Source organism: Trachypithecus francoisi, unplaced genomic scaffold (genome assembly GCF_009764315.1).
Source record: "Trachypithecus francoisi isolate TF-2019V2 unplaced genomic scaffold, Tfra_2.0 Lachesis_group4, whole genome shotgun sequence".
NCBI classification, from domain to species: domain Eukaryota; kingdom Metazoa; phylum Chordata; class Mammalia; order Primates; family Cercopithecidae; genus Trachypithecus; species Trachypithecus francoisi.
In genome coordinates, this window is record NW_022681469.1 from 87,909,101 (window position 1) to 87,933,704 (window position 24,604).

The 24,604-nt window shown below is 34.7% G+C and overlaps 1 protein-coding gene across 2 annotated transcripts in view; it reads right to left on the bottom strand.

Moving 5' to 3' along the window:
* CRPPA (CDP-L-ribitol pyrophosphorylase A) overlaps positions 1 to 24,604 on the bottom strand; it is a 335,076-nt gene that overhangs the window by 119,448 nt on the left and 191,024 nt on the right. For both annotated transcript variants that reach the window (XM_033193728.1, XM_033193727.1), the window contains exon 9: positions 19,964 to 20,095. In XM_033193728.1, coding sequence (XP_033049619.1) covers positions 19,964 to 20,095 — 132 coding nt within the window. The remainder of the gene's footprint in view (positions 1 to 19,963; positions 20,096 to 24,604) is intronic.

Below are 24,604 nucleotides of genomic sequence, written 5' to 3' on the forward strand. Positions count from 1 at the left end.
AGACAGAGTCTAAGAAAGTGCAGCAATACCTGAACTAATCAAGCAACTTTAATATCTTCCTCCCCATCTCTGGGGCCAGGCTGTGGCTGCTCCATCATAAAAAGCTTCTTTCCTTTCATATGTCTTCTTCTCAAGGAATCTCGTTAGAAGACTCTGATCTCCAAGTCCCCTCCCACACCTGCACATCCATTCTTGCCATCATGATTACAGACCATCTGCTCAGGTCCATTTCTTGCTCTGCACTCCTCCAGAAGAATTGATAATACTGTCGTGTTTTCCAAGCACAACCAGGCCAGATTCCTTTGTTCCTCTGCATCCAAAGCTGAGGAAAGGCCCTGCCAACCCCCATTCCCCACAGCATCCCATCCCCAAAAAGCCAAAGAGAGAAGATGGGACCATAAAATAATCTGGAGATTAATAGAAACAAGTTTGCTTCTTAGGATAAAGTGAAAGTTCACTAAATATTGACAGTGGAACATGGCTTTCATTTTATTTTGTAGATATATATGTGTATATATGTAGTATACGTATATATACAAACATATGTGTATAGAGATATAGAAAGTATATACTTTGTATTTGTTACTTTAAGAAGCTCTTCTGCTAAAGCCTCACTGAGCATTTGAGCATAGCGGTGTATCTGAGGTCTAAATCTAGTTCAGTCCCTTATTAGCTTATGCATGTGAAGTGACTTGAGTTTCTGGGCCTGGGTTCCTCACTAGCATATGACAGAGCTAGCAATTCCCACTTCATGTGGCTATCCTAAAGTTTCTATCAGAGTTTATATGAAGGTTCCTGGTGCACACCACGCTCTAAAAAATATGTCTTCTTTCCATACGTTATGAATGGCTAATTTTCATGAATACCCTTCATTTAGCAGCTTTACTAGGCTACTTACGTGAAAAAAATATATACAATCAGAAATAGTGAGGTTATATTCAGCTAGGATGACAGAAGACACACGGTAGATACTAACAAAAGTGCATTCAGGAGAAATGTAGTGTTTCTGAGTAATGTAGCTGGCAAATTCAGACAATGTCAGTGAACTTTTAGACTTTCTACAACACATTATAGTATCTAGAGAAAGACACTCAGGTTTGAGACTTCAGAATTACAGGACTCACTCATAGTCTAAAACAAAAGAGCCATCTTCCCTAATTAGGTGAGAAGGCCTATTTCTATCACATCAAACTTTCTGGTCCCATGAAAGCAATAATCACTCTCAGTTTCATTTTTCCCTAAATAACCAAGACGGTGAAGCCACCTAAATCACTCTTAAAGTTTTGCTGCTGTTTCCATACTAATGTGTTGTCATAACCTAATGATGTATATTATTTTTTACACACAAAATAAGCAAACCCTGTTGATTACTCAAATGCTGACGCTTATGTTTTAGTGAAACACAACAGGTGCTTTGTTCATCTGACAATATGTTGGGAAAAACCCTTAAAAAAAAAAAAAAAACAATCTACTCAAACCCAGGTCAAACAGAATAGGGCAAACATGATAAACATGGCACACCTACATCATGAATGCACCATTGTGAACCTGAAGAATGCTGGAGGGCAAGAAGGAAAACCAAGTTATGAAACCAAGCCACACACCTGGGAATCAGGGTGGAGAATGAGGACTACGTTGATAGGGACAGAGTGGCTTTCCACTGTGTACAAGTATATGTGATTTAAGTTAAAAACCATGTGAATACACTTTCTCAAAAAATAAACTAAAAAAGACATACATACTTGAAATCCTGAAGAATCAGTAAATTATTTTTTTTTCTTTTTTGAGTCAGAGTCTCCTTTGTTGTTCAGGCTAGAGTGTGGTGGTGTAATCAATCATGGCTTACAGCAGCCTCAGATTCCTGGGCTCAAGTGATCCTCTGGCCTCAGTCTCCAGGGTAGCTGGGATGTCAGGTATGTACCACCACACTTGCGCAGTGGTTTTTTTTGTTTGTTTGTTGTTTTTAAAGAAACAGTTTCACCATGTTGCCCTAGCTAATCTTAAACTCCTGGGCTCACGTAATCCCTCCTGCCTCTGCCTCTGAAAATGCTAGGCAAAAATTGGTAAATTCTTTCATCTGAATGTTATATAATATAAAGTAGTAAGAACTGTGAAACTTCCAACACATAATGACTCCATCCAAATCTCTGCACTAGAGGCAACCAAACTCCATCAGCAGAATAGGAACCTCTGTTTCCAGTCTCTCTAGGTAAACAGAATCTTATCTTCTTTGATTACCAGCTAACATACACAACTAGTCTAAACACATACACACTGACCAACCATTTGTAAATTTTTACTGGAGTGCTGTCCTCTCCCAGACTCCCAATACATTGAGAAGCATTGACCTGGACCCCTGATGGCTAGTTGAGGGGTCTAACTGGACCAGTGGTTCTCAATTCTGGTTGTACATTACAATCACCTGGAGATTTTAAATTATCCTCTCCTCATCCCTTCATGCTCCCTTAAAAATGACCAGTCACTTCTGCACAAATCGGAAGGAAGCTTCACTCTTCACCCTATCAGTAGTTACTAAATAAAATCTGTTCTCATCACTTTAATCAATGTCTGCCTTTGTTTATCTTTAATAGTAGTTAATGCCTTTCATATGTGTAAAGGATATGTCCAAAAACCTTAATTTAAAAAGAAATCTGTATCAAAGAACAAAATTTTCCCAATAAAATGGATAATAAAAGAACTAAAATATTTAACTGCCTTTCACACACCATTTAGAATGACTCTAAGTGCAAACTCTGCGGGATGAGCCCTCCTCAAAAAAATTAATCCCATAGTAATTTCTTATTATCATTAAAATAAAATTCTCCTGAATCTCATTTCTATGTAGAATTTGCATGTTTCCTGTGCATATGCTCAAACCATAAGTTCACTTAAAAAAATTCACTAAAGATTTTTCTCTCACTTGAAGTATCTTTGCACTGCCTAGATAATTCACTACAGTAAATTACTTAATGGTGTTTCTGGTTTCCAGATTTTGTGATTAACATGGATTCAAGAAAATCAGAAATTTACACTCTAATTTATTCCAAAACCATTGCCTTCAGATCTGTAAGATTTTTTTGTTTGTTTTGTTTTGCTTTTTTTTTTTTTTTTTTTGAGATGGTGTTTTGCTGTTGTCAGATTTTTTTGTTTGTTTTGTTTTGCTTTTTTTTTTTGAGATGGAGTTTTGCTGTTGTCACCCAGGCTGGAGTGCAATGGTGCGATCTCAGCTCACTGCATCCTCTCCCTCCCGGTTTCCAGCAATTCTCCTGCCTCAGCCTCCTGAGTAGCTGAGATTAGAGACAGGCACCACCATGTCCAGTTAATTTTTGTGTTTTTAGTAGAGACGGGGTTTTGCCATGTTGGCCAGGCTGGTCTCAAACTCCTAACCTCAGGCGATCCACCACCTCAGCCTCCCAAAGTGCTGGGATTAAAGGCGTAAGCCACTGTGCCCAGCTAGATCTGTAGACTTCTAAAAGTGACTTTGCTTCTATAGGCATTACTGCTTTTCTCCAAAAATATAAACTTCAATCACCTCTCAGGAGTTCTTGTGCAAGAAGCAAAGTGGTTATGCTTATATACTAAGTCTTCAACTTAGTGACTTAGTCTTCAACAAAGTGACTCAATTGGAAAACATTCCCTCACACCAGAAATTAGAAATGTTAAGACTACAAACCTCAAATCTATATAGTATTTCAAAAAGTTGTATTACACCAAGAGTAGAATTAATTTACAATAATAGTAACATCGACGATCATGTGGGAGTACCATATGCATAATCTAAATTAAACATTCTCTGCAAGGCATTCACATCCTACAAATTCAAAACATTGGAATGAATTGACACATAAAAGTTCAATTAAAAATACATGTTGCTGCCTAATTTGATTTTTAGACATTACATGATTAATCAAGCTGCAACTATCTTATAATGTCTTAAGATTTTTTACAAGTCAATGGAAATCTATTTACAAGAAATTTAAAGTCACAAAACTTCTCACAAGGTTTTTTATAAAGTGTAAACATTATGTACATTTAAATGCTTAGTATTGTGAAAGAGTAATAAATTGGCATGTCATCAATTCCCTTAAGCAACAATGCAAACCTAACAGACAATAAATTTTCACACGGTAATGGGGTGAGAAAACATGCAGAAACCTGAAACAAATATCTAATACATAGATATCAAAAATTGTTCTTGCTTAACAGTCTACCACATACACGGAATTCTTCCAATCCAAAAGGAGTCCTATTCTTGTTCATCTATGTTATTTTTTATATAAGCATTTTTCCTCAATATTTTTGAGCTATGTCTAATAATGAAGAAAATTACAACACACATGAATACATAAAAATATTAAATTTACTGCAAGGAAAATAAATTAAAATAATAGTCACATATCTCATAAGATGAAAGGAGAGATCAAGGGTACACACACATACCATTTAGTTTGATTCCATTTCACAAAATACAGCATTTGAAGTTTCAAAAATGTGTTGCATTTATATTGAAATAAAAACATGTAAGTATTGCTCGCAACAAGAGACAGACAAATTCCCAGGCAGACAGGGTCGGGTCTCCAGTGAAACTCTACCTTCAAACCAAGTCTAAAGCCTGGAAAACCAAGCTACCACTTACAGATAGAATCCATGAACCAGAGTGAGAACCTCCATCGCGTCTTACTCTCTTTCAATTGGTTCTTTCTGAATGATGCCTTTTAGCCAATCGAATGGTGTCTTTTCCAAGGCCAACCATAAACCAAATGGCACACATTCCCCCATTCTAAGCCCATAAAAACCCTGGACTCAGCCTCACAGATGGCTACCCACTTTTGGATCCCCTCTTGCTGTTGAGAGCTTTTCTTTCACTCAACAAATTCTACTCTCCCTTACTTTGTCTCCAGTGTCCCTGTATCTTATTCCTCTTGGTTGTGGGAAAAGAACCTGGAACTTGCTGAACTGTGGGAGTGAAAGGGTTGTAAGCTTCTACATGCGGAGCTGCAGGGCAGTGGGAATTAAAGGGCTGTAACACTCTTGCGCGCTGAACTACAGGAGTAAAAAAGCTACAACTATATGTTGCTTGCATATGTAAAACTGTTGAGTTCTTAAATAATTGTATTATTTGCAAATAATGGCTGATTTGTTTCTTACTTCCCCATCTTTTATTCTTTTACTTCTCTTTCATCTGACTGTGCTAGTTATAGCATCCAGTACCAGGTTGCATAGAAATGGTGATTATGGTCATTCTTTTCTTGCTCTTCAATTTAAATATAATGTTCCTAACACATTGAGTTTGATGTTCAATTTAGATTTTTGTTGTATAACTTTACCAAGACATTTTAATTTGCTAAGAGTTTATCAGGATTGGTGCTAAATTTAATCACATCTCCTCTCCAACTATAGAGATGATGTCACTAACTTTTAACTTGAATATATAAATTACTACAATTGAATTTTAATAAACTATCTCTGAATCCCTAGGATAAATCAGTTTATACTCATGTTTATGAATGATAATAGCCTGAAATTTGTAATTTATTAACTTTTACCTCTATAACTTGAACCTATAAATATATAAATAATTTAACCACTATTCTATTCATGCTTTACACACTTTCAGGAATATAATATCTATAGCATAAACAGAAACCATGAGAGTAGTACATTAAAAAAGTGCTACTACTCAAATCTCTGATGCCCTTACACAGCTTCTAAGTGTTTGTTCATTTTGCATATTGGTCACTCAACAGTCACTGAGGGCCTACACTAGACCAGGCACCATTCCAGTTCTAGAAATAAAGTGTTAAACCAGACAAAAACATCCTGTCTTCTTTGGCTTCATATTCTACAAGTCAGACAATTAGCATGAATAAGTAAAGCATTTTGTGCCAGATCATGTTAAATTGTCATAGAGAAAAAGCACGAAGAATGACAGGGAATACTTGAGTGAAAGATGGGAAGGTCATTTCATGCTCAAAACAAACTGAAGCACATCTGGAAAGACACCAATATGATAAAGGAAGCCAAAGCTAAGCATTATGATGAAAACTGTATAAACAAACTATTTCCTTTTGTGAAAAAGACAATTTTGGCAAGACTGACAGATATGGTAGAGTAGTATTTCTCAGCTCAATTCATCCTAATGGAACAAAAATAAGAAATTATGTCTATAATGTGACCTACCCTTTCCTTCCTCGCCTAGGGAATGTACTGGAACAAAGATGAGACACATGGGTATTACTATTAGTTATTTTTATTAAAATAAATCCCAAATTTTAGAATTATTTTTAGTGTACGTAACTTACGTATATTTCACAAGTGGTTAAAAATCACTAGGTTGGCAATATTTTAAGGGTCTTATCTAGCTGTACTTTAAGGTCCCCTGAAAATCTGAATCTTTATAATTCCACAGCTAATTAATAAACAAATATTCAAATGTTATATAATTTGGACACAAATATTTAGTATCTTCATCAAACTCATTTGCTAAAGAGGAAAACTGCCAAAAATAATAAACATAATGACCTATTGTTTGGGTGTATCCAGCATCTGTTCCCCATCCTGTGGGGAATGCACCTCACCCTTATTCGCATTCATTGGAGTTTGGGTGGGGCTGACCTGGTTGCAGGTGTGGACAAGTTAACTAGCCCTGATTGACAGAACATTCACAGTGGTTGAATCTGAAAATGAAGATATATTTTACAACAGGCTTAATGAGAATTAAAACTATGGTTTTTAGTGAAAATATTGGGATAGAGGCATTCTCTTTCCACTGAGTTTACAAAACATAAAATATAAAGTGGGAGCAGTATATTATATAGTATATGCTTGATAGTACTTAGAAAACCTCCTGAGAATAAAGAATCAAATTATTGGGTATAGATAGGGATGAGGAAGAGACTGATGAGAGAGGGAACTGCCCTTTTACCATCTGGATTTGACAAAGCCTGAAGCCATTATCTTAGAATTTTTTCAGTTATATTTTTAAATCACTCTGTGTTGTGTTTCTGACATTTGCCATTGAAAAGCACCAACTGATAAACCAATTAGTTCATCAATTAATTCAATTGGCTCAAAAATCACTCTTCCTTAATACTCCCCCAGTAAATTTAGCTGAAACTGACAGGCATGGCTGCATTTTAAATCATCATAAAATTTTATTCAGGAAGCAAAATACTGGAATCCATATGGCAACAAATCTACATAAAGATTTGACATATGTATTAATTCTTGCTACAAAAACAAAGATCACTATAATCAAAATTTTAAGGATATTGGTTAAAAATTTAGAAATGAAATTAAAATTTGCAACTGTGGTGAGCATGTATTTCCTAGCTCATTAAAAATTATCAATCTAGTCACCTAAGTTATAATTTTGCAATTTACACACATTAGTCTACATTTTACTTTTTGAATTTTTAAATAAATTTGGCATGTTGGACAAAACATTTTTACACACTTCCATCTAAAATGTCATAAGCATCAGAAAACTGTATGACAATTGAATTGAGGAAAGGTTAATCGGAATCCAATTAATATCCAAATAATATAAACCAATTAAAATTCTGAGATTTTGCAGTAACATGAGTGGAACCAGAGGCCATTATCTTAAGTGAAACAACTCAAACAGACACTCAGATACTAAGTTTTCAGTTATTAGTGGGAGCTAAATAACATGTACACATGAACAAAGAGGGGAATGACAGATATTGGAGACTTGGAAGTGGGGCAGGGGGTAAGGGGGAAATTGATGAGAAATTACATAATGGGTACAATGTACACTATTCAGATGGTAGATACACTAAAAGCCAAGACTTCACTACTACACAACATATGCATGTAACAAAATTGCACTTGTTCTCCCTTAAATTTATACAAAATTAAAAAAAAAAAAAAACTGAGAAGGCACAGAGTTAGCAATCATTTAGCCACCATACCTAATTAAAATTTTGAAATTTTGAGTCAAACTACAGAATTTTGAGATAATTCATTCAAGTTTAGCACCAAGTAAAACTGAAAAGTCATAGAGAGATAGTCCCCTGTCTTCATAAGCTTTGTTAAAGCCAAGGCATCTATAACAGTAGAATCTGATGTAGCAATTTCTGTGACTTTTCCTAAGATTTTTTAAAAATCGTGACTTGGTAACTTTTTGGATTTGTACTGATTATTTTTCTTTACTGTATATTTTACATCAGAGAATTCATAATTCAAAGACCTAGAAGAGATATCTCTCCACGATTCTCAGCACATATGCTTTCTTATTAAGCCCCAAATATAGACCAGCTGAAAAGATCCTTAATCCCAATGCAATATACACAGCACTTCACAAGACAGAGGCTTGCAAACAACTGTCCCACAGGCAGCAGAAGGCAAAACAGCTATCCACCATCACACTTATGTTCTTGAATTTACAACAAGGGCCACATTTGCTATTGCTCAGCTAACCTCACATGCCTGAGGAGATAATTAAATTCTAAATAACAAAAGGCATGCATTTTTTAACACCCAATTAACCTGATGTAACCCTGGTTTACATGACTTGAGAAAGTTACTGGTGAAGAAAATCCATGTTCTCATGATGTTGCTGGCAAAGCCTGGTGTTCTCAGTTTATTAGAAAAACTGAAATTATGATATAGAAGGTAAAACTGTAGAAAATATGAATGAGACTCTGAAATTATATTGGCTAGGTCACTTGTTAAAAATTACTCCCCCCTCCCCATCACCAGTTGTGTTCATATAGTTGCTTAAACTGGTAATTTTTAGGCTAAATACAATGCCTTCATTATTGAAATTGCTACCAAAGTTCAGAAAGATTTGCCATTGCATGTTTTAATGTTTGCTCTCTAATCAGCATGTTTTAGAAACCTTATGTAACCATTTTCATCTAAAAAGTCAGACTCAGGGATCATGCTTATTCATTTCTTCATGGGCTAGAACTGGGAAGTGAGTAACCAGATTTGAGCAACTTCTTATCTAGGGGCTTTGGCTTATTCCCTCTTATTACAGTGAGAAAATTACAAGCAAGTCTGTGCTAATGCTGGACTTTCTTAAACTATAAAAGTAAAAAAAAAAAAAAGACTACCCTCCCTGAAGAGCCAATATCCTTTAATATCATCAAAACATCTTAAATAAGAAGCCAGAAATTTAATAAAGGGATAGGAGAATTAAGGTGGTGAACATGGCGCAATTAAATTTAAATCCTAATAATATTTTAGAAAATATATTATTCCTACTTAAAAACAAACAGATCAAGTCAGAATTTAAGATACTTAACCAGTAGATAAGCAAGAAATGACCTGACTCTTCACTGAAAGGCAACTAGAAATGAATAGTATAATGCAGATAGGTATATTATAAAACCACAAATGCGTATTTTCATACATTAAAAAACTATATGTGGCTTAAGATTTAGTGATTGGTATATTTTCACAAAAGCATATCCCCACTGGAGGATCAAAATATTTTCTGTTACATTATAGTAAGAATGGAGCATAAGGTTGGCTCAAACGAATGATGTAAATACATACCAGTAGGTAATATATAGTTTAGTGGCCCGTATTTTAATACATTTTATATTGTGCTGATTTCAGCTTGCAAGCCTATGAACAAAATTAAACTTCCTTTCCTTGCGTCTTAACTTCAATACTTCTAATACAAAAGCATTTTTGGTAAACAAAAAAAAAAAGTAGTATGTTTAATAGTGAACTTTTAGTTTCTTGTGTTTCTGAACCCCTCTTTTGAAAGATTTGTCTGTACATAAGATCTGTGGTCTAATTATTTCAATTATGACTTAGAAACTTTTGAGCCATAAGTACAAATTCTGAACCTTTTTTTAAAAAAAGAAAATAGTAAAAATGAAAAGATTACAAAGTACAATTTTAGCTGGAAAAAGTGGCAAATTCTCTGTGGTACTCTTTTTGAACACTATTTCTTTATATTCCTCCTTACAAAGTGTTTTAGAATGGTACAGTAATTACAAACATACATATAAACAATGACAAAAGCATAATAATCATGAATAGTGTCTGTGTAAAACATCTGTGTTTTTCCTGTCCATTAAAATCCAGAGCCTAAAAGGAATTACTGTAGATGTGTTTATTATTAAACCAACTCATTTCTAAACAGCATTAGTACATTGTCACTTTCCATTGAGTAAGAGGAAGTTTGAATCTTAATTAAAGTATACTTCCTTAACAGTTGTCAAAGGTGAATAATGAGATGGAAGAAAAACTAATAAATCTTGCTATTTTCTATAAACAAAACTAAATGCCAAACATTACACATCTTCCTGATTCTCCATGGAGAAAGTCCTTTTATATTTCATTGTGATCAAAATCAGAAACATTGATAGGATTCTCAGAGACTATAAACACATGCCCTAATTTTACAAACAAGTCTCTTTACTGAGTGGGAAAGAAAGTAAGGAATTTTGCATATGACCAAATTCTACCACTCTTCCACTCTCTTTCCTGGAAAATGGTTCTTGGACAGATAGCTCCTGATTCTGGAAATCACTTACCTTTGCTGTAAAATGATATACAGCATCTATTAGGCAATATGCTGCAAATGTTTCAAAGCATTCAGACTTATTGCCACTGACTTAGAATGTCAAATCTTTAAAATTAGGTTGACTTCACATTTCTCCTATCTAGTTTCATTTCCTACCCTTCTTGATGATTTTGAAAGAGATCAAATGAAGAGACTAAGAGGCAGAAATGAAGTCCACAGGCAAACAGCCCGGGCGGCGCCCTGACAGCCCGGGCGGTGCCCTGAGCCTAGTTAAAGATCGACCCCGGACCTAACCGATTAAGGTTATCTATAGACTCCAGACATTGTAAGGACAAACGTTGTGAAAGTCTCTGTTCTGCTCTAATTACCAGTGTCTGCCACATATCTTAGTCCTGGGCCCAGTACAAACAATCCTCTATTTTGTCCCAACTTCCTGAGCCCCATATGCCTGCCCAACACAAACACATTAAGAAAAACAACACCTGGGGAAGCTCCAATAAGGTTACAACCGTTTGAAAAAGCGCAGGAACCGATAAGAAGGCTGCTAAAAGCATAACTTCACATTAACATGTAAACCAATTGTAATGCTGTAGCCTAGAGAAATGCCTTGTTCCTCTGTAACCTGACAAGTCCTGTTTACCTCGAGCTATAAATAGCAAGCGCACGCACTGTTTGGGGCCCTCTTGTATGTTGTAGAAGGGAGGGACCAAGTTCGAACTTGCATTAAAGATCCTTGCCGCTTGGCTTTGACTCTGGACTCTGGTGGTCTTCTTCGGGGAACAAACGGTCTGGGCATAACACTTTCAAATCCTCCAGCATGAACGTGATGCTCTTCACTTGACTCCATTAAACACTGCAATTTTACAGTTCCTTGTACAGCTGCTTATGCAGTTTGGATAATTAGTGTTGCATAAAGTGAAAACAAACAGAGATATCTCCCTCACTCACGTATTCTTCAAGGAAATTCTACATAAAACTGCTGCAAGCAGGATACACACATTTTATTTCAATGCACTAAAATAATGCCATGTACATTAGAAAACACTCAATTTTGCAAAGCCTAACTATTCAGTTTGTTCTTTTAGACTATTTGTCATGCCACTATTTTTTCTATATTTCGTTACTCAAAATATCAGAAACTGGACAAAGACTAAAATCAAATCCCATTTTAAATTTTTCATTGATATAAGTAATAGAGCTGGAGCTTTACTGAGTAAATAGTTACAGGAAATCAGACGAATCCCAATGAAGTATATCAATATTTTCTGTAAGTCCACAACACGTTTTCCCTGAAGACTACCAGTAGGATTTCACTTGTCAAATTGCCTTCTTTTTGTTTCTATTCCTCTTGACTTACTATACAACTATCCCCTGGAAAGACCTTTCTAGAACTTCTGCAACACAACACCTTTTGTATTACATGCTTTTACTGTATGCATCTCAACTTTCTCAATTGTAATACCACCATTTTCTAGCAATTATTTTGTAACACCAACTTCACTAACCTGAATCAAAATAATATAGCCTACCTATGCACTGCCATTAATACAATGCTCTAATTAAAACATAAAACTCATAGTGTCAAAAATAATTCCTTTTGTTATGCCATGAGTTGGGATAGTGAGGAAGTCTCACAAAAACAAGGGATAAGGGACAATTTTTAAAAAATAACTTATACCTCGATTTTTGCCAGTTTAGTATTTGTCTTAAGTAAAGTTCCAATCTCCTCTATTTATATTCTTAACACTACTTTCATTGATTTTGCAGTGTTCTATACTGAATCTCCTTTCAAATACATGAGTTGAAAAAACAATACATTAGGTAAAAAAATGCAGTCTGTAATTTCATAATTTCAAGATAATGCATTTAATTTTCTCACTTCATAATGATCTTCTAAATTGTGGTGACTCTATGGAGTCTACCTTTATGACACATAGAAGCTGCCCTGCACCAGGTGAGACAGCATGGCAGGCAAGGTGAACATTAGCCTTCCTCTTATACTATTGTGTGTCCCACCCTTATCAAAGAAGTCTATCTTTGGCTAATTCATCTTAAAAATGTGGTAGAACAAGATAGAGAATAAGTGTGTAACACCCATTCTTCATATGTACGCCCGTGTAATTTTGAAGGATATCATCTCCAGGTGTATGAATTCCTTGAGGACTGAAGCCTTGTTGGAAGTTTGTACTACCCCTTGGTGGCCGGCACATTACATTGTACAGAATAGACATTGGGCACTCAGAAAATAAGCTGGAAGTTTGGACTTAGAATGAATAGAAAGATTTGAGTCTTTCCGTGCCAACAGCACTCCCACAAACGTGAACATTCCTAAAACCCACCAGATTTTCTGTGAGAAGTGTAGCAAGCACCAACACCACAAAGTGACAGAAGACAAGAAGAGCAAGGATTCTCTGTCTGCCCAGGGAAAGTAGTGTTACGACAGATGGCAGGGTGGCTCCGGTAGGTACACTAAGCCAGTTATAAAAAAGCTGAAACTACAAAGATGATTGTGCTAAGGCTTGAGTGCATTAAACCCAGTCCAACTGCAGATCTAAGACAATGCTAGCTATCAAAAGATGCAAGCATTTTGAACTGGAAGAAGATAAGAAGAGAGAGGGCCAAGTGATAGTTCTAAGGGTCATTTTTTTTTTTTTTTGAGACAAGTCTCACTCTGTTGTCCAGCCTGGAGGGCAGTGGAACAATCTCGGCTCACTGCAGCCTCTGCTTCCCAGGGATTCAAGTGATTGTCCTGCTTCAGCCTCCCCAGTAGCTGGGATTATAGGTGCTCCCCACCACAATCGGCTAGTTTTTGTATTTCTAGTAGAGACGGGGTTTCACACTGTTGGCCAGGTTGGTCTCGAACTCCTGACCTCAGGTGATCTGAAAGCCTCAGCCTCCCAAAGTGCTGGGATTACAGGCATGAGCCACGGCACCCAGCCCTAAGTGTCATCTTTTGTTTTATTACGAATAAAATAAAATCTTGAGTTTACATTCACACAAAAAAAGAAAGACTTGAAAGCAAATCTAAAACGCAGAGTTTTAGGTTGTATCATCTGAAATACAACCACTACAGAATGAGATCCTTTAGGAATGTATATAAGAACAAGCTATTAAACAAAATATTCGTTTTGGTTTTTTAAAAAATTTAAGCTTGGTATCTAAAATAATATAGCCACTTTATAATTAAATAGAGAAAGACAAATTTTAGTAACTTGAGAATGACCACAAGGTTACTGAAGAACCAGAACGTAAAGCTATGGCTGAAGATGTCCATTTCAATATTACATCCACATTTTTTTCACTTATATGCAATTTCCCTCTCTTTAATAAAAATTAGAAAATGATACAATTGCACTAATGTGTTTGATATGTATCTGATCCAAATCAAGCTCTTTAAAAACAATTGTACAGATAACGTAAAAATAAGTTTTGCCTTTCTACTACCCTATGTCCTCTTCCAGCTGTTATCACTCTACATGCAATAAAAAAGTACATCCATATACACATGCGTATGGATAGATACATGTATATAATTTGCATTTTGTGTGTGTGTGTTTAAACATGTCTAGCCCTATTTACCCTATAAACTCCTTACTCTTCTTGGGGGTGAGTAGCAAGAAATACTTAGCCTACAATATCAGCACTCCAGTATTACTGTGGTAGGCAGCATTTGATATGGTTCCCAATGATAACCCTCGTGTAGTTACCTCCCCTGAGTGTGGGTGGAGCATAGTGATTTGCCTCTGGCGAACCGAATACAGCAAAGGGGATGGGATGTCAGTTGCTGATATTACAGAGGACTGTGACTTCCATCTTCTGGTTCTCTCTTGCTTTCTATGATGTTTCCAGACACTCTGTGCAAAGGCCCTCGTGGCAAAGAACAGAAGCAGGCCTGCAGTAAGGAGCTCATGAAATCGTGAACTGAGGCCTCAGTGCAATAGCACACGAGGAACTGAATTATGTCAACAGCCAGATGAGTGAGCTACTTGGGAAAATTTCCAGGAGAGCTTTGAGATGGTTGCATCCTTGATGGAGACCCAGAGCCTGAGGACCCACAGAAACCGTGAGATAATAAATATTGGGTTATGTAGTAATAGCTAACAAATGTACTGTTCAGAGGAATTTGCTCGTTAAAAATTTCCATGGCAGCACCCTCCTTAAGTTAGAGGATGCTTCTCTTCATTCTCATACAGAAAATAGTTTTTTGTATCCAGGAAAAAAAAAGAAAGAAAAGATCGGGGTACAAACACACTGTTAGACAGAAATAAAACCTACTGTTCAACACGTCAGTAGGGTGACAATAGTTAACAATCAAAATACATTTCAAAATATCTGGAAGAGCATAACTAAAATGTTCCTAGCATAAAAAAAAGATAAATATTCAAGGTGATGAATATCCTGATTACCCTGATTTTAGTTTTACACATGATGTGAATGGATCAAATTACAAAATGTACTCTGAAAATAAGTGCATTATATATTGACAAAAAAAATCTGTAGCAGAAGGTGTGTTTAATATTGCATTTCATTTACATATTTCTAAGTAAAACAAGCTTACCGCCATTCTCTAATGAGTCTGCCAAGTAAGCTAACCAAACTCTCTAAAAACAGTTTTTTTCAAAATTACAAATTTTTGAAAACATATTTTATGACCTTTGCATTTTCCCAAAGAATGACTAAGTCTAAACAATAAAAGTCAAAACAATATTGAAAGTGAAAAATATTTAGTCTCAGAAACATTCCCACATCAAAAAAGCCTGATTACTTTGAAGAGGGTATTATGGGTTTCTGTAAACAGATTTGGTGTTGCGTGTTTGGTACATCTGCCATATGATTCGGTGCCATGGAAAGTTTTTTGTGTTTAGTAAATAATTCCCAGTTAAATTCCAAGTAATTGTTCATTGCAGAAAGTTGAACTTCTAAATCTAACCTCACCCATAATTACCATAAAAAAAATCAGTGTTCTGCTAACTGACAGCATACACCCATTTGTTCTCCAAAGGATCATGCATACTTAAAGATGATTTCTCTATCTAGTGGACACAGAGCAAATGCTGACCTTTGAGATAAAAAAAAATGGATGTCAGTGGTAGCCTATACATTCAGATCTTTAGGACCAAAGCTGTAATAGAGCAGTGAAAACTGTTCCTGTATCATTATCAGTTGGCTTAAGGTAATCACACGGAGTTTGACAATCAAGAATGTTTCTTGGATGTCCTTTACAGTAAACAGAAAACTTTCAAAGCCCAGACAATAGAGAAGAACAATAGTACTTACGTCATCGAGTAGAACAATATGGTTTATACTTTGTAACACAAGACCAATACATACAGGTTTATATAATTTAATTTCATTACCAAAAATATTTATTTTATTGCTCCATATCCTGTTTTGGCGATTTTTTTTATAATAATTCTCATAAATCTTTTACAATTTTTAAAATAAAAATAAAAATGTACAGAACTGCTTTGGTAACTTTCTTATTTGCATGTCTCTCAGATCTGCAGTTGTAGGAACAAAAGAAAACATAGAATTCAGGTTAAGGGAGAGGGTAAGAGAGTGCTTCTGCTTTATCCTGTGGCCTCTCCACGGCTTGGTTTTTGCAGGTCTGCCCATTAGTGCCATCCTTTCCAATGTCCCCATCCAATTAAAATACTGAGTAAGCTAACATTGCTTTCAAAAGTTCTACTTCCCACTATAAGTTAGTGAAATGACAGTTTAGTGGGGAAGAAATAAGAGAAAACAGATAGGCTAAAATGATATACACTCCTCACCATGCTGCCACATTTAATATGCTCCTCAGCCTTCCTCTGATGGATCCTAACTCCCCAGCTCTCTTCCACTGTACTTTGATCAAGACATCTGACAAAAGAACAGCTCCCTCTCTGAACTCTACTTAAATATATACACAGTAATGAATAATTTCTCCAGTAAAAGAAAGGAAATAATAGTGCAGGTGAAGTTTGTGGTTACATATGGAAAGGAAAGAAAAACCAGGCTCAGTTCCAGAATGTCTGTGTGTCAGAGTGAGATATGTATGTATAACGCATCTCTGGACATAGCTAGCAACACCATCCTCTGTCTCCACTTTCTCATCCAACATAGGCTTTAATGTGGAAGTTCTGACATCTGCATTTTACAAATGAAGAACCTGGGGCCTATAAAACTTACATTGCTTGTCTGAGGTGATATAACTAGTTTTTCCAATGTGGAGGGCAACAGACACTAGTTCAGTGAAAGAAACAATCAGTTATAATAGCTTATGGGAAACTTTTTAACTTTGAACTTATGTGCTTCTATTGCTAAATCCCTAAGCATGTAAAATGCACAGGTTAAAGACAAAACTGCTTACAGTACTTTAGATATTTTATAGGCTTTAAAATTTTTACTTTCACAGAAGTTCACATGCAAAATTAAAAAATATATAGTTGCAAATATTTGCATTAAAAAGTCATTATAGAGGTATTTTCAGATTTCAACAAAATTAAGACTACACACTCTAAGCTATTGGCTTAAGCTATTCATGCCAGAAATATTCTGTCTCTGTAAGTTCACTGCTAGATCAAATACAGATTTTTAGGTGATTAGTACAGGTTCCTCAAATATAATTTTGTATCATGGACCTTAACGATGACTTGCATAGCAAAGTTAGATTAATAATGACAAATGAATAATATTTTACACATAGAATTATTTAAAATTATACTTAAAAGGGACTTAGTCTGATTTAATTTTGCTACCAAAAAATTTAATTTTATTGTTCCATATCCTGTTTTGGGGATTTTTATAATTCTCAACAATCTTTTACAAATTTTTGCTTAAAAAAAAAAAAATTTGGCCAGGCACAGTAGCTCACACCTGTAATCTCGGCACTTTGGGAGGCCGAGGCGGGTGGATCACCTGAGGTCAGAAGTTCAAGACCAGCTGGGTCAACATGGTGAAACCCCCGACTCTACTAAATATACAAAAATTAGCTGGCGGGCGCCTGTAATCCCAGCTACTTGGGAAACTATGGCAGGAGAATCGCTTGAACCCAGGAGGTGGAGGTTGCAATGAGCCGAGATTGTGCCATTGTGCTCCAGTCTGGGCAATAAGAGCAAAACTTCGTCTCAAAAAAAAAAAATTAACAGAACTGCTTTGGTAACTTTCTTATTTGTCCCTTAGTCTCTTTTAAGAATTAAACTATGAAAACTCATTGTAATTATCCACAGTCATGTCTATAGGATTATTTGAGAGACAGAGATAAGGCCTGGTTTCAATTCATTCAACAAATTGTGAAAGCAAGCTTTATGTTACACTTCTAATCTAGAGCAAGAATTTCAAATCATCCCAAATTATTTTACATGAGTTACTGAGCATTAGATAAAGTCAGAAAACTTTCTACTATGTATAAATGGCCAAGTCAATAACATAATCCATAAGTCTATATTTAAGCTATCTACAAAGAGGTTGTTTTAAGTAATAAATTTTCTTTTTGAGTTAATGTTAAATCTGAATTTCAAGTAAATATCAAAGAGTTTTCAATTCAAGTATGTTCCATGTAACATTTGGGACATGCACTAAAAATTATTGTTTATGTGAAATTCAAATTTAACTAGGCATCAGATATATAACCTGGCAACATTACTCTCTACTGGAAAGTCAACTACAGTGCAGTGCATACAGACTCTTTTTGCCTGAACCAATGAGAGTTCCAGGGATTATTTATACTCTCCAATTTCTGATTGAGATTTGCCTCAATAAACTCTATTTTCTAACTGCACTATGTGACAATAGTAGCGTTTGTCAATGACTCCTTTAGACAACAAGAGAAAAAGAACAGATTTTCCCCACTGTAATAATCTGAGTACAACCAAAAAAGATTTTTTTTTCCTTTTCTTTTTTTTTCTTTTTTGAGACAGGGCCTCACTCTGTTTCCCAGGCTGGAGTGCAGGGGCGGGGATCTCTGCTCACTGCAACCTCTGCCTCCACCTCCTAGATTCAAGCAATTCTCCCACCTCAGCCTCCCAGGTAGCTGGGACTACAGGTGCCCACAACCATGTCTGGCTAACTTTTTAAATTTTTTGTAGAGACAAGGGTTTCACCATGTTGGCCAGGCTCGTCTTGAACTCCTGACCTCAAGTGATCCACCCAACTCAGCCTCCCAAAGTGTTAGGATTACAGGCACGAGCTACCACACCCAGCCCAAAAAGAATCTCTTAAAGAGAAAATATTACTGACCATGGATACAGATCTGAGTTCTGTTACTCTACCAGTTATCTGTCCTTGGGCAAATATATGTAACTCCTTGGGCCTTGGTTGTCCTGACTTTAGTAGCCCCCTACAGCATTAACATTTTGCAATTCCATTATCCGGTGTGAACTAAAATTTGCCTAGCTCTTGATAACTGAGGTCATGCTTGCATATTTTCGACACAGAGGAAACAACCACCTCTAAGTTAAAAGAAAACCAAGGGACTAGCTAAAAGATGGTCCTTATATTTAATTAAAATGCATAGTTTCAGAAGAAATGTTACCCACAGGTTAAAAATGCAGCTGAAATAATTTCATAAACAATAGCTGTTGCTACCCATAAATAACTTTAAATATCTGTCATTCGCAGGACATTCAGTACCAAATTATTTTTGAGACCACTAAAAAAAGCAGTGGACTGTTTAACTTGCTAGACTCTTGTATGGTACCTCCAAGAAACTCTAAAGTAGTCACAAATTCAATGAAAGCTATCTGTGCACAAAGGACAAATCCACAGATTTTCCAAATTTTTTCCCCTAAATCTATTTCCTAATAGATGTTCCAAATTCCTTGTTTTAAATAGCATTTCTCTGCACAAAGAATCTGTAATGCTAGCTCATTGTACCTTCAGTGTACCTCGCATGCAGCTATTGAAGACAGTGACAATGAATGTATTTCTTTAGTTAAGTACCATGCCCTTGTATAATCTGAATGCTAGGCAGTGCTTTCAAATGATTAAATAACCTGTTTAGGGAGAGAAACAATTGACTACCAATATCTTTAACATAACATAAAAGTAAACAATCTTAAATTATACCAGTGGACAAGGATTATGGCTTTGTAGGGTTTCCAGATAAATATAAGAATTTTATTAGATTTGAAATTCAAATTTCATGTTTGGAACAAACTTACAAAAAGTATTATATATTTGAAATTCAATTTTAACTGGGCAAATCATGCTTCTATTTGATAAACTTGACAGTTCTATTTGAGATACCTAATAGAGATGCTTGCTCGTTAGCATTTCCCCAATACTAGTGAGTTTTATTGGTTTCTATTTTTTTCTAGAGGCAAGAGGTTCTACTATGATAGCACACACAAAGATGAGTAACTTTCCAGCCATCATTTCACTTATCATTAATATCCTCTGCTTTTAACAAATCGGATACCTACCATTAAAACTAGTCTACAGAACAGACATTCAGAAGATAAACATTTTACCTACCTGTGGGTAAGATATGAGAAGGCCATATAACAAAATATTTCTTTCTTTTACTTTCTTTGAAAATTCTTTAATCTGCATTAGGTTTTCCATTTTCTGACTGGGAGGTACTAATTTAAAATCAAGAAAATGAACCTGCAAAATACAAAAGACAATCTTTAGAATATCATTCTCTTCAACTTTCTCTGGAGGGAAAAAACATTAAAGAAGCTCAAAACCCATATGATCACAATATTGCAATAATCTTTATTAACTTGTGTTAATTTCTAGTTGTGCTTCAAGACATACTTAAGATCAATGAATCCTCCTTCATAAATACAGATGTAGTAAACACTCACTGAGAACATGAGGTTGAAAAACCAAATGCTAATATTCTCTTTCGCTTAGAATCAAATGCATAAAGTATATGTGATTTCATCAAATCATCCAACTTAATTCATAATTTTTAACTAAGCGAGATAGAAATACAGTATTACATATACTAAGAAATTAACAGTATAAATAAAATTCAAGAAGAGTGATTATCCATCTAAGTAAATTAAGTTTTTTAAAAGAATCTCTTTCAATGTAATCAATAATTGTCATCTCTAATATGTAATTATTTCTTAAACTAAGAGGGTTTTTATAGAGACTACTTTTAAGCAGTTACGTTTTTCTTGAAAATATTACAGTGATCATTTTAAAAACTTTTAAATTTTTTATTGATACATAATACTTCTACATATTTATAGGGTACTGTGATATTTTGTTACATGCATAGAATGTGTATTGATCAAGTCAGTATATCTAGGCTGACCATTGATATTGAATATTGAACATTTATAATTTCTATGTTTTAGGAACATTTTAAGTCCTCTTTTCTATTTTTAAATACACAATATATTAACTCTTATCACTCTTGGCCAGGCATGGTGGCTCACTCCTGTAATCCCAGCAGTTTGAGAGGCTGACGCAGGCAGATCACTTGAGCCTAGAAGTTTGAGACCAGCCTGGGCAACAAGGCGAAATGCTGTCTCTACAAAAAATACAAAAGTTAGCCAGGCATGGTGCCATATGCCTATAACTCACTACATACCCCCATGCCAGCTGGACTAAGGAACAACACTGCTGCTTAATGTTAAAAGTCTCAACATACTATTTAACTTTTTGAACTACAGAATTAACTTTGTTACTTAGATGCCATCTACAAACTGACTTATTTCTATGTTATCCCATCAAACCAACTACTTAAATTACAGAAAAACTTCAAGACTTTAAGGAGACATAGGAGAAGTATTTACAGGGTCTTTCATGAATTAACTTAAACACAGATACAGAACTCAACCTTATGAAATGCATAATTAGGTTAACAAAATTCAAGCATGAAGAAGTAGGATGCATCTCAAAATTCTCTTTTACCAGATGCAAAGGCCTGATGATGGCATGAAAACAGAAGACAATCTCCTGCAGATGTTCTTCCTAATACCATGAAACTTAAGCATATACTTTAAATAGTGCTACTAAGTTTGAACTTCTAAAATATATCAACTACTTATGTGTTCTAGGAAAAAAATTCAGTTGCTACAAAATCACAATTTTAAAAAAACAGGGCAGTTTTATATAACCACAGCAGAGGGTTGCAAAATGATAACTCAAGAGAAATGTAAATGTTTTTGCCTTAATAAAATAAACTTACAGCCAGGACAGGCTTGCATCTATTGAAATACAGCCAAGCATTTCATATAGGTTGAGTTCTGCAGATTTGCTTATAGCTACACATCCAGTAGATATTTTTTGATGTCTTTTTGTACCGTTCACTAATTCACTACATAGAAATTACAGTAAAACAGTATTTCCCATGCAGCATGACATTTCCAACAGTTCTTTCTCGCATATACATAAAAAAGATAAGGCTATCCTTCTGTCCTCCAAAAAAGAATATCTAATTTCATTTTAATGAAAGGTAGCACATTTACTAATATAAACTGGTAAACTGCTTAAACATTTAACATGTGGTTAGCCTCATGGCTTGGTGGGTGGGCGAGGTTTCTGGCTCTCAGTGTTTGGAAAAGGCTCCTCTGCGTCTTGTGTGTCTTTACACTCAGCTCTACGCAAGCTTTATGTTTGTCTAGCAATCATTTAATATATTCCTGGTCCCAGATGAATTCCAGTTAACTTTTTATATTTTAAAATGGGATTTTTTACTTCTGAGAACAGATATATTAATTAAAGGACTATAAGAAAGTATCCAGCATGAGGTACTTTAAAACCCCACATTTCACACTTTCCTCTCATTGCAGAGTCTGTGTTCACAATAAAAGGCACGCGAAGGGAGTCAGGATTGGTGGTATGAGGGGAAATAGTCTCTGTTTAGTTCACTAAAAAGAAAGTCAATTTCTGAAGCTTAAGTATATACCTAAATATTGCATTGCTTAATGCCCAGCAAAGTGGAAAGAAGGATGGTCAAAATGAAAATTCTTGTTATGAGTTAGAAAGAATTGGCAGATAAGCTAGAGAGAGATTCTTTGAATCTACATAATAGCTGCAAAATTATCAACATGTGCATAAAAAAGTAAATTGCGTTAATGAGACCCAAGATCTTCAAAACATCACTTTTCAAAAGAAATATAATGAATCTAAAAACTGATGAAACCAGCCAGTACTAAACAGGTCAAAGTAATATTTGATCTGAAGGATTAGAAAAGATTTTAGAAAAACTATCTTATCAACTATTTAAGAATTAGATTCTGTTAATTAATTTAGTATATTATGCTTAAAAATAAGCTTCTAATAGTGAACCACTTCATTGTAGAACAAAATTAAATCAGAGTCATCATCAAAGTCAACTCATAATTCTGATGAATAGAAACTAAATTATAAACTATCATGGAAACTCAAAGCAAATGTTTAGCAACTCATTGGTAAATCTTCACAAAATAAAATACCAGCAACACTAAATGGAGAAATAATGGCAGCTAACAAAAGGTAGTAAACAAAACACATTGCATTAAAACATTAACCATACAAAAGATTTAAATGTTTCTTTTGAGTCAAAGAATTAAAAAGTAAATGAGTTTCATAACATCAGTACAAATGCTACATGAGTATACACTGTTTCAAATCTTTATTCAAAAGATCAAAGTAATGAAATCAGAAATTCACATTTTAAACAGTTAATAAGAAAACCTAACTTCAAAAGTATTTTAAGTCATAAAATAAATATTTTTTCAAATTATTTTACTTTACAAGGTGGTCTCTCTTACAAGAACATCACTTTAACACTTGTATTATGGAACAATTATCTCAACATTACATACATCTACAATTACCTTAATTAACATCTGTAACAAATTTTACAATCAAAAGAACAATCCCACTGATTAATATAAAGCATTGATTTGTTTAGCTAACTAAAAAACATAATTCTACGTTCGTTTACTTTCTCCAAGAAAATTGTCAGAATATAAATCAGCAAAGAAGTTCCAAAAAAAAAAAAAAACCAGGTATATGCTTCTTCAAAATTTATCTGAGTTTACAATGTCATGTTTTAGTGAATTGTCAAAATTTCATTTTACATCATAAAAACTATTACTGCTTAATCATCAATCTGTAATTTATTATTAAGGTTCTCTGCAGGCCATGTAGGCATGCATTACTTGTCATTTAAAAAAAAATACTAAACAGTTTTAGAGTTTACTTCACAAATAAAGAGGACTTATGCATTTAGGCCAACTACTACAAGTCCATCATGCTACTTTTAATCTATAAGAATCGATTATATTGTATGTAATAAAGTTTAAAAAATAAATATATTTAATGTGTTCCAAAGGCAAAATAATCTTTTAAAAAAACTTTTTAGAAAAGTTTTTTTAAGAAGATGAGGTATTCAGAATACACAGGAAAAAAAATATTCAAAGACATGACCAAGATGCCTGTAAGGCAGTTACACACTGTATCCAAGTCATATTAGAACAGCCTCCACCAATTCACCCTGTGCCTTATCTTAGGTGTAGCCCAAATCATTAAAAGTCTTGGTAATGAGTAATTATTTAATAACCTCAGGAACAATGTTTTGGCAAAATAATCTTAGGTTTCTTTGAGCCCAGGAAATAGATAATCTAATAATCACAATCAATGTAGATATATAAGATTAACATCTTATACATATTTATTCTGAATTTGTCATTAAAAATGTGAAAATCTATGAAAAACTGTGCTAAGAAATGTAAAAAGAATGACCATAGACAAAAAGATAATAACAAGAAGTTACAGTTACAGCGCTTCCAATAAAAAACTGGAAGGTCACTGTTGTTTTACTTTGTTGGGCTATTCTGGATTAAAATAAAATGCCAACTTAACATTTGATTTTGAATAGATTTTTTTTTTCCATGAAGCTACATCATGTGATAAAGCAGACCCAAATCAACAGTTGGCAAAATAAAAGTCTACAACTGCACTGTACACTTGAGTAGCCATTAGCCATATACTGCTACATTTAAATTCAAATGTATTAGTATTAAAAATAAAAACTCAGGTCATCAGTTTAGCTATATTTCAAGAGCTCATATCCTCAGATAGTGGCTACCACATATAAGAGAAATACAACTTTTTGTTAATTTTCACATAGGCAGATAAGATTTATAAGTTTACTCTATACAACATGAT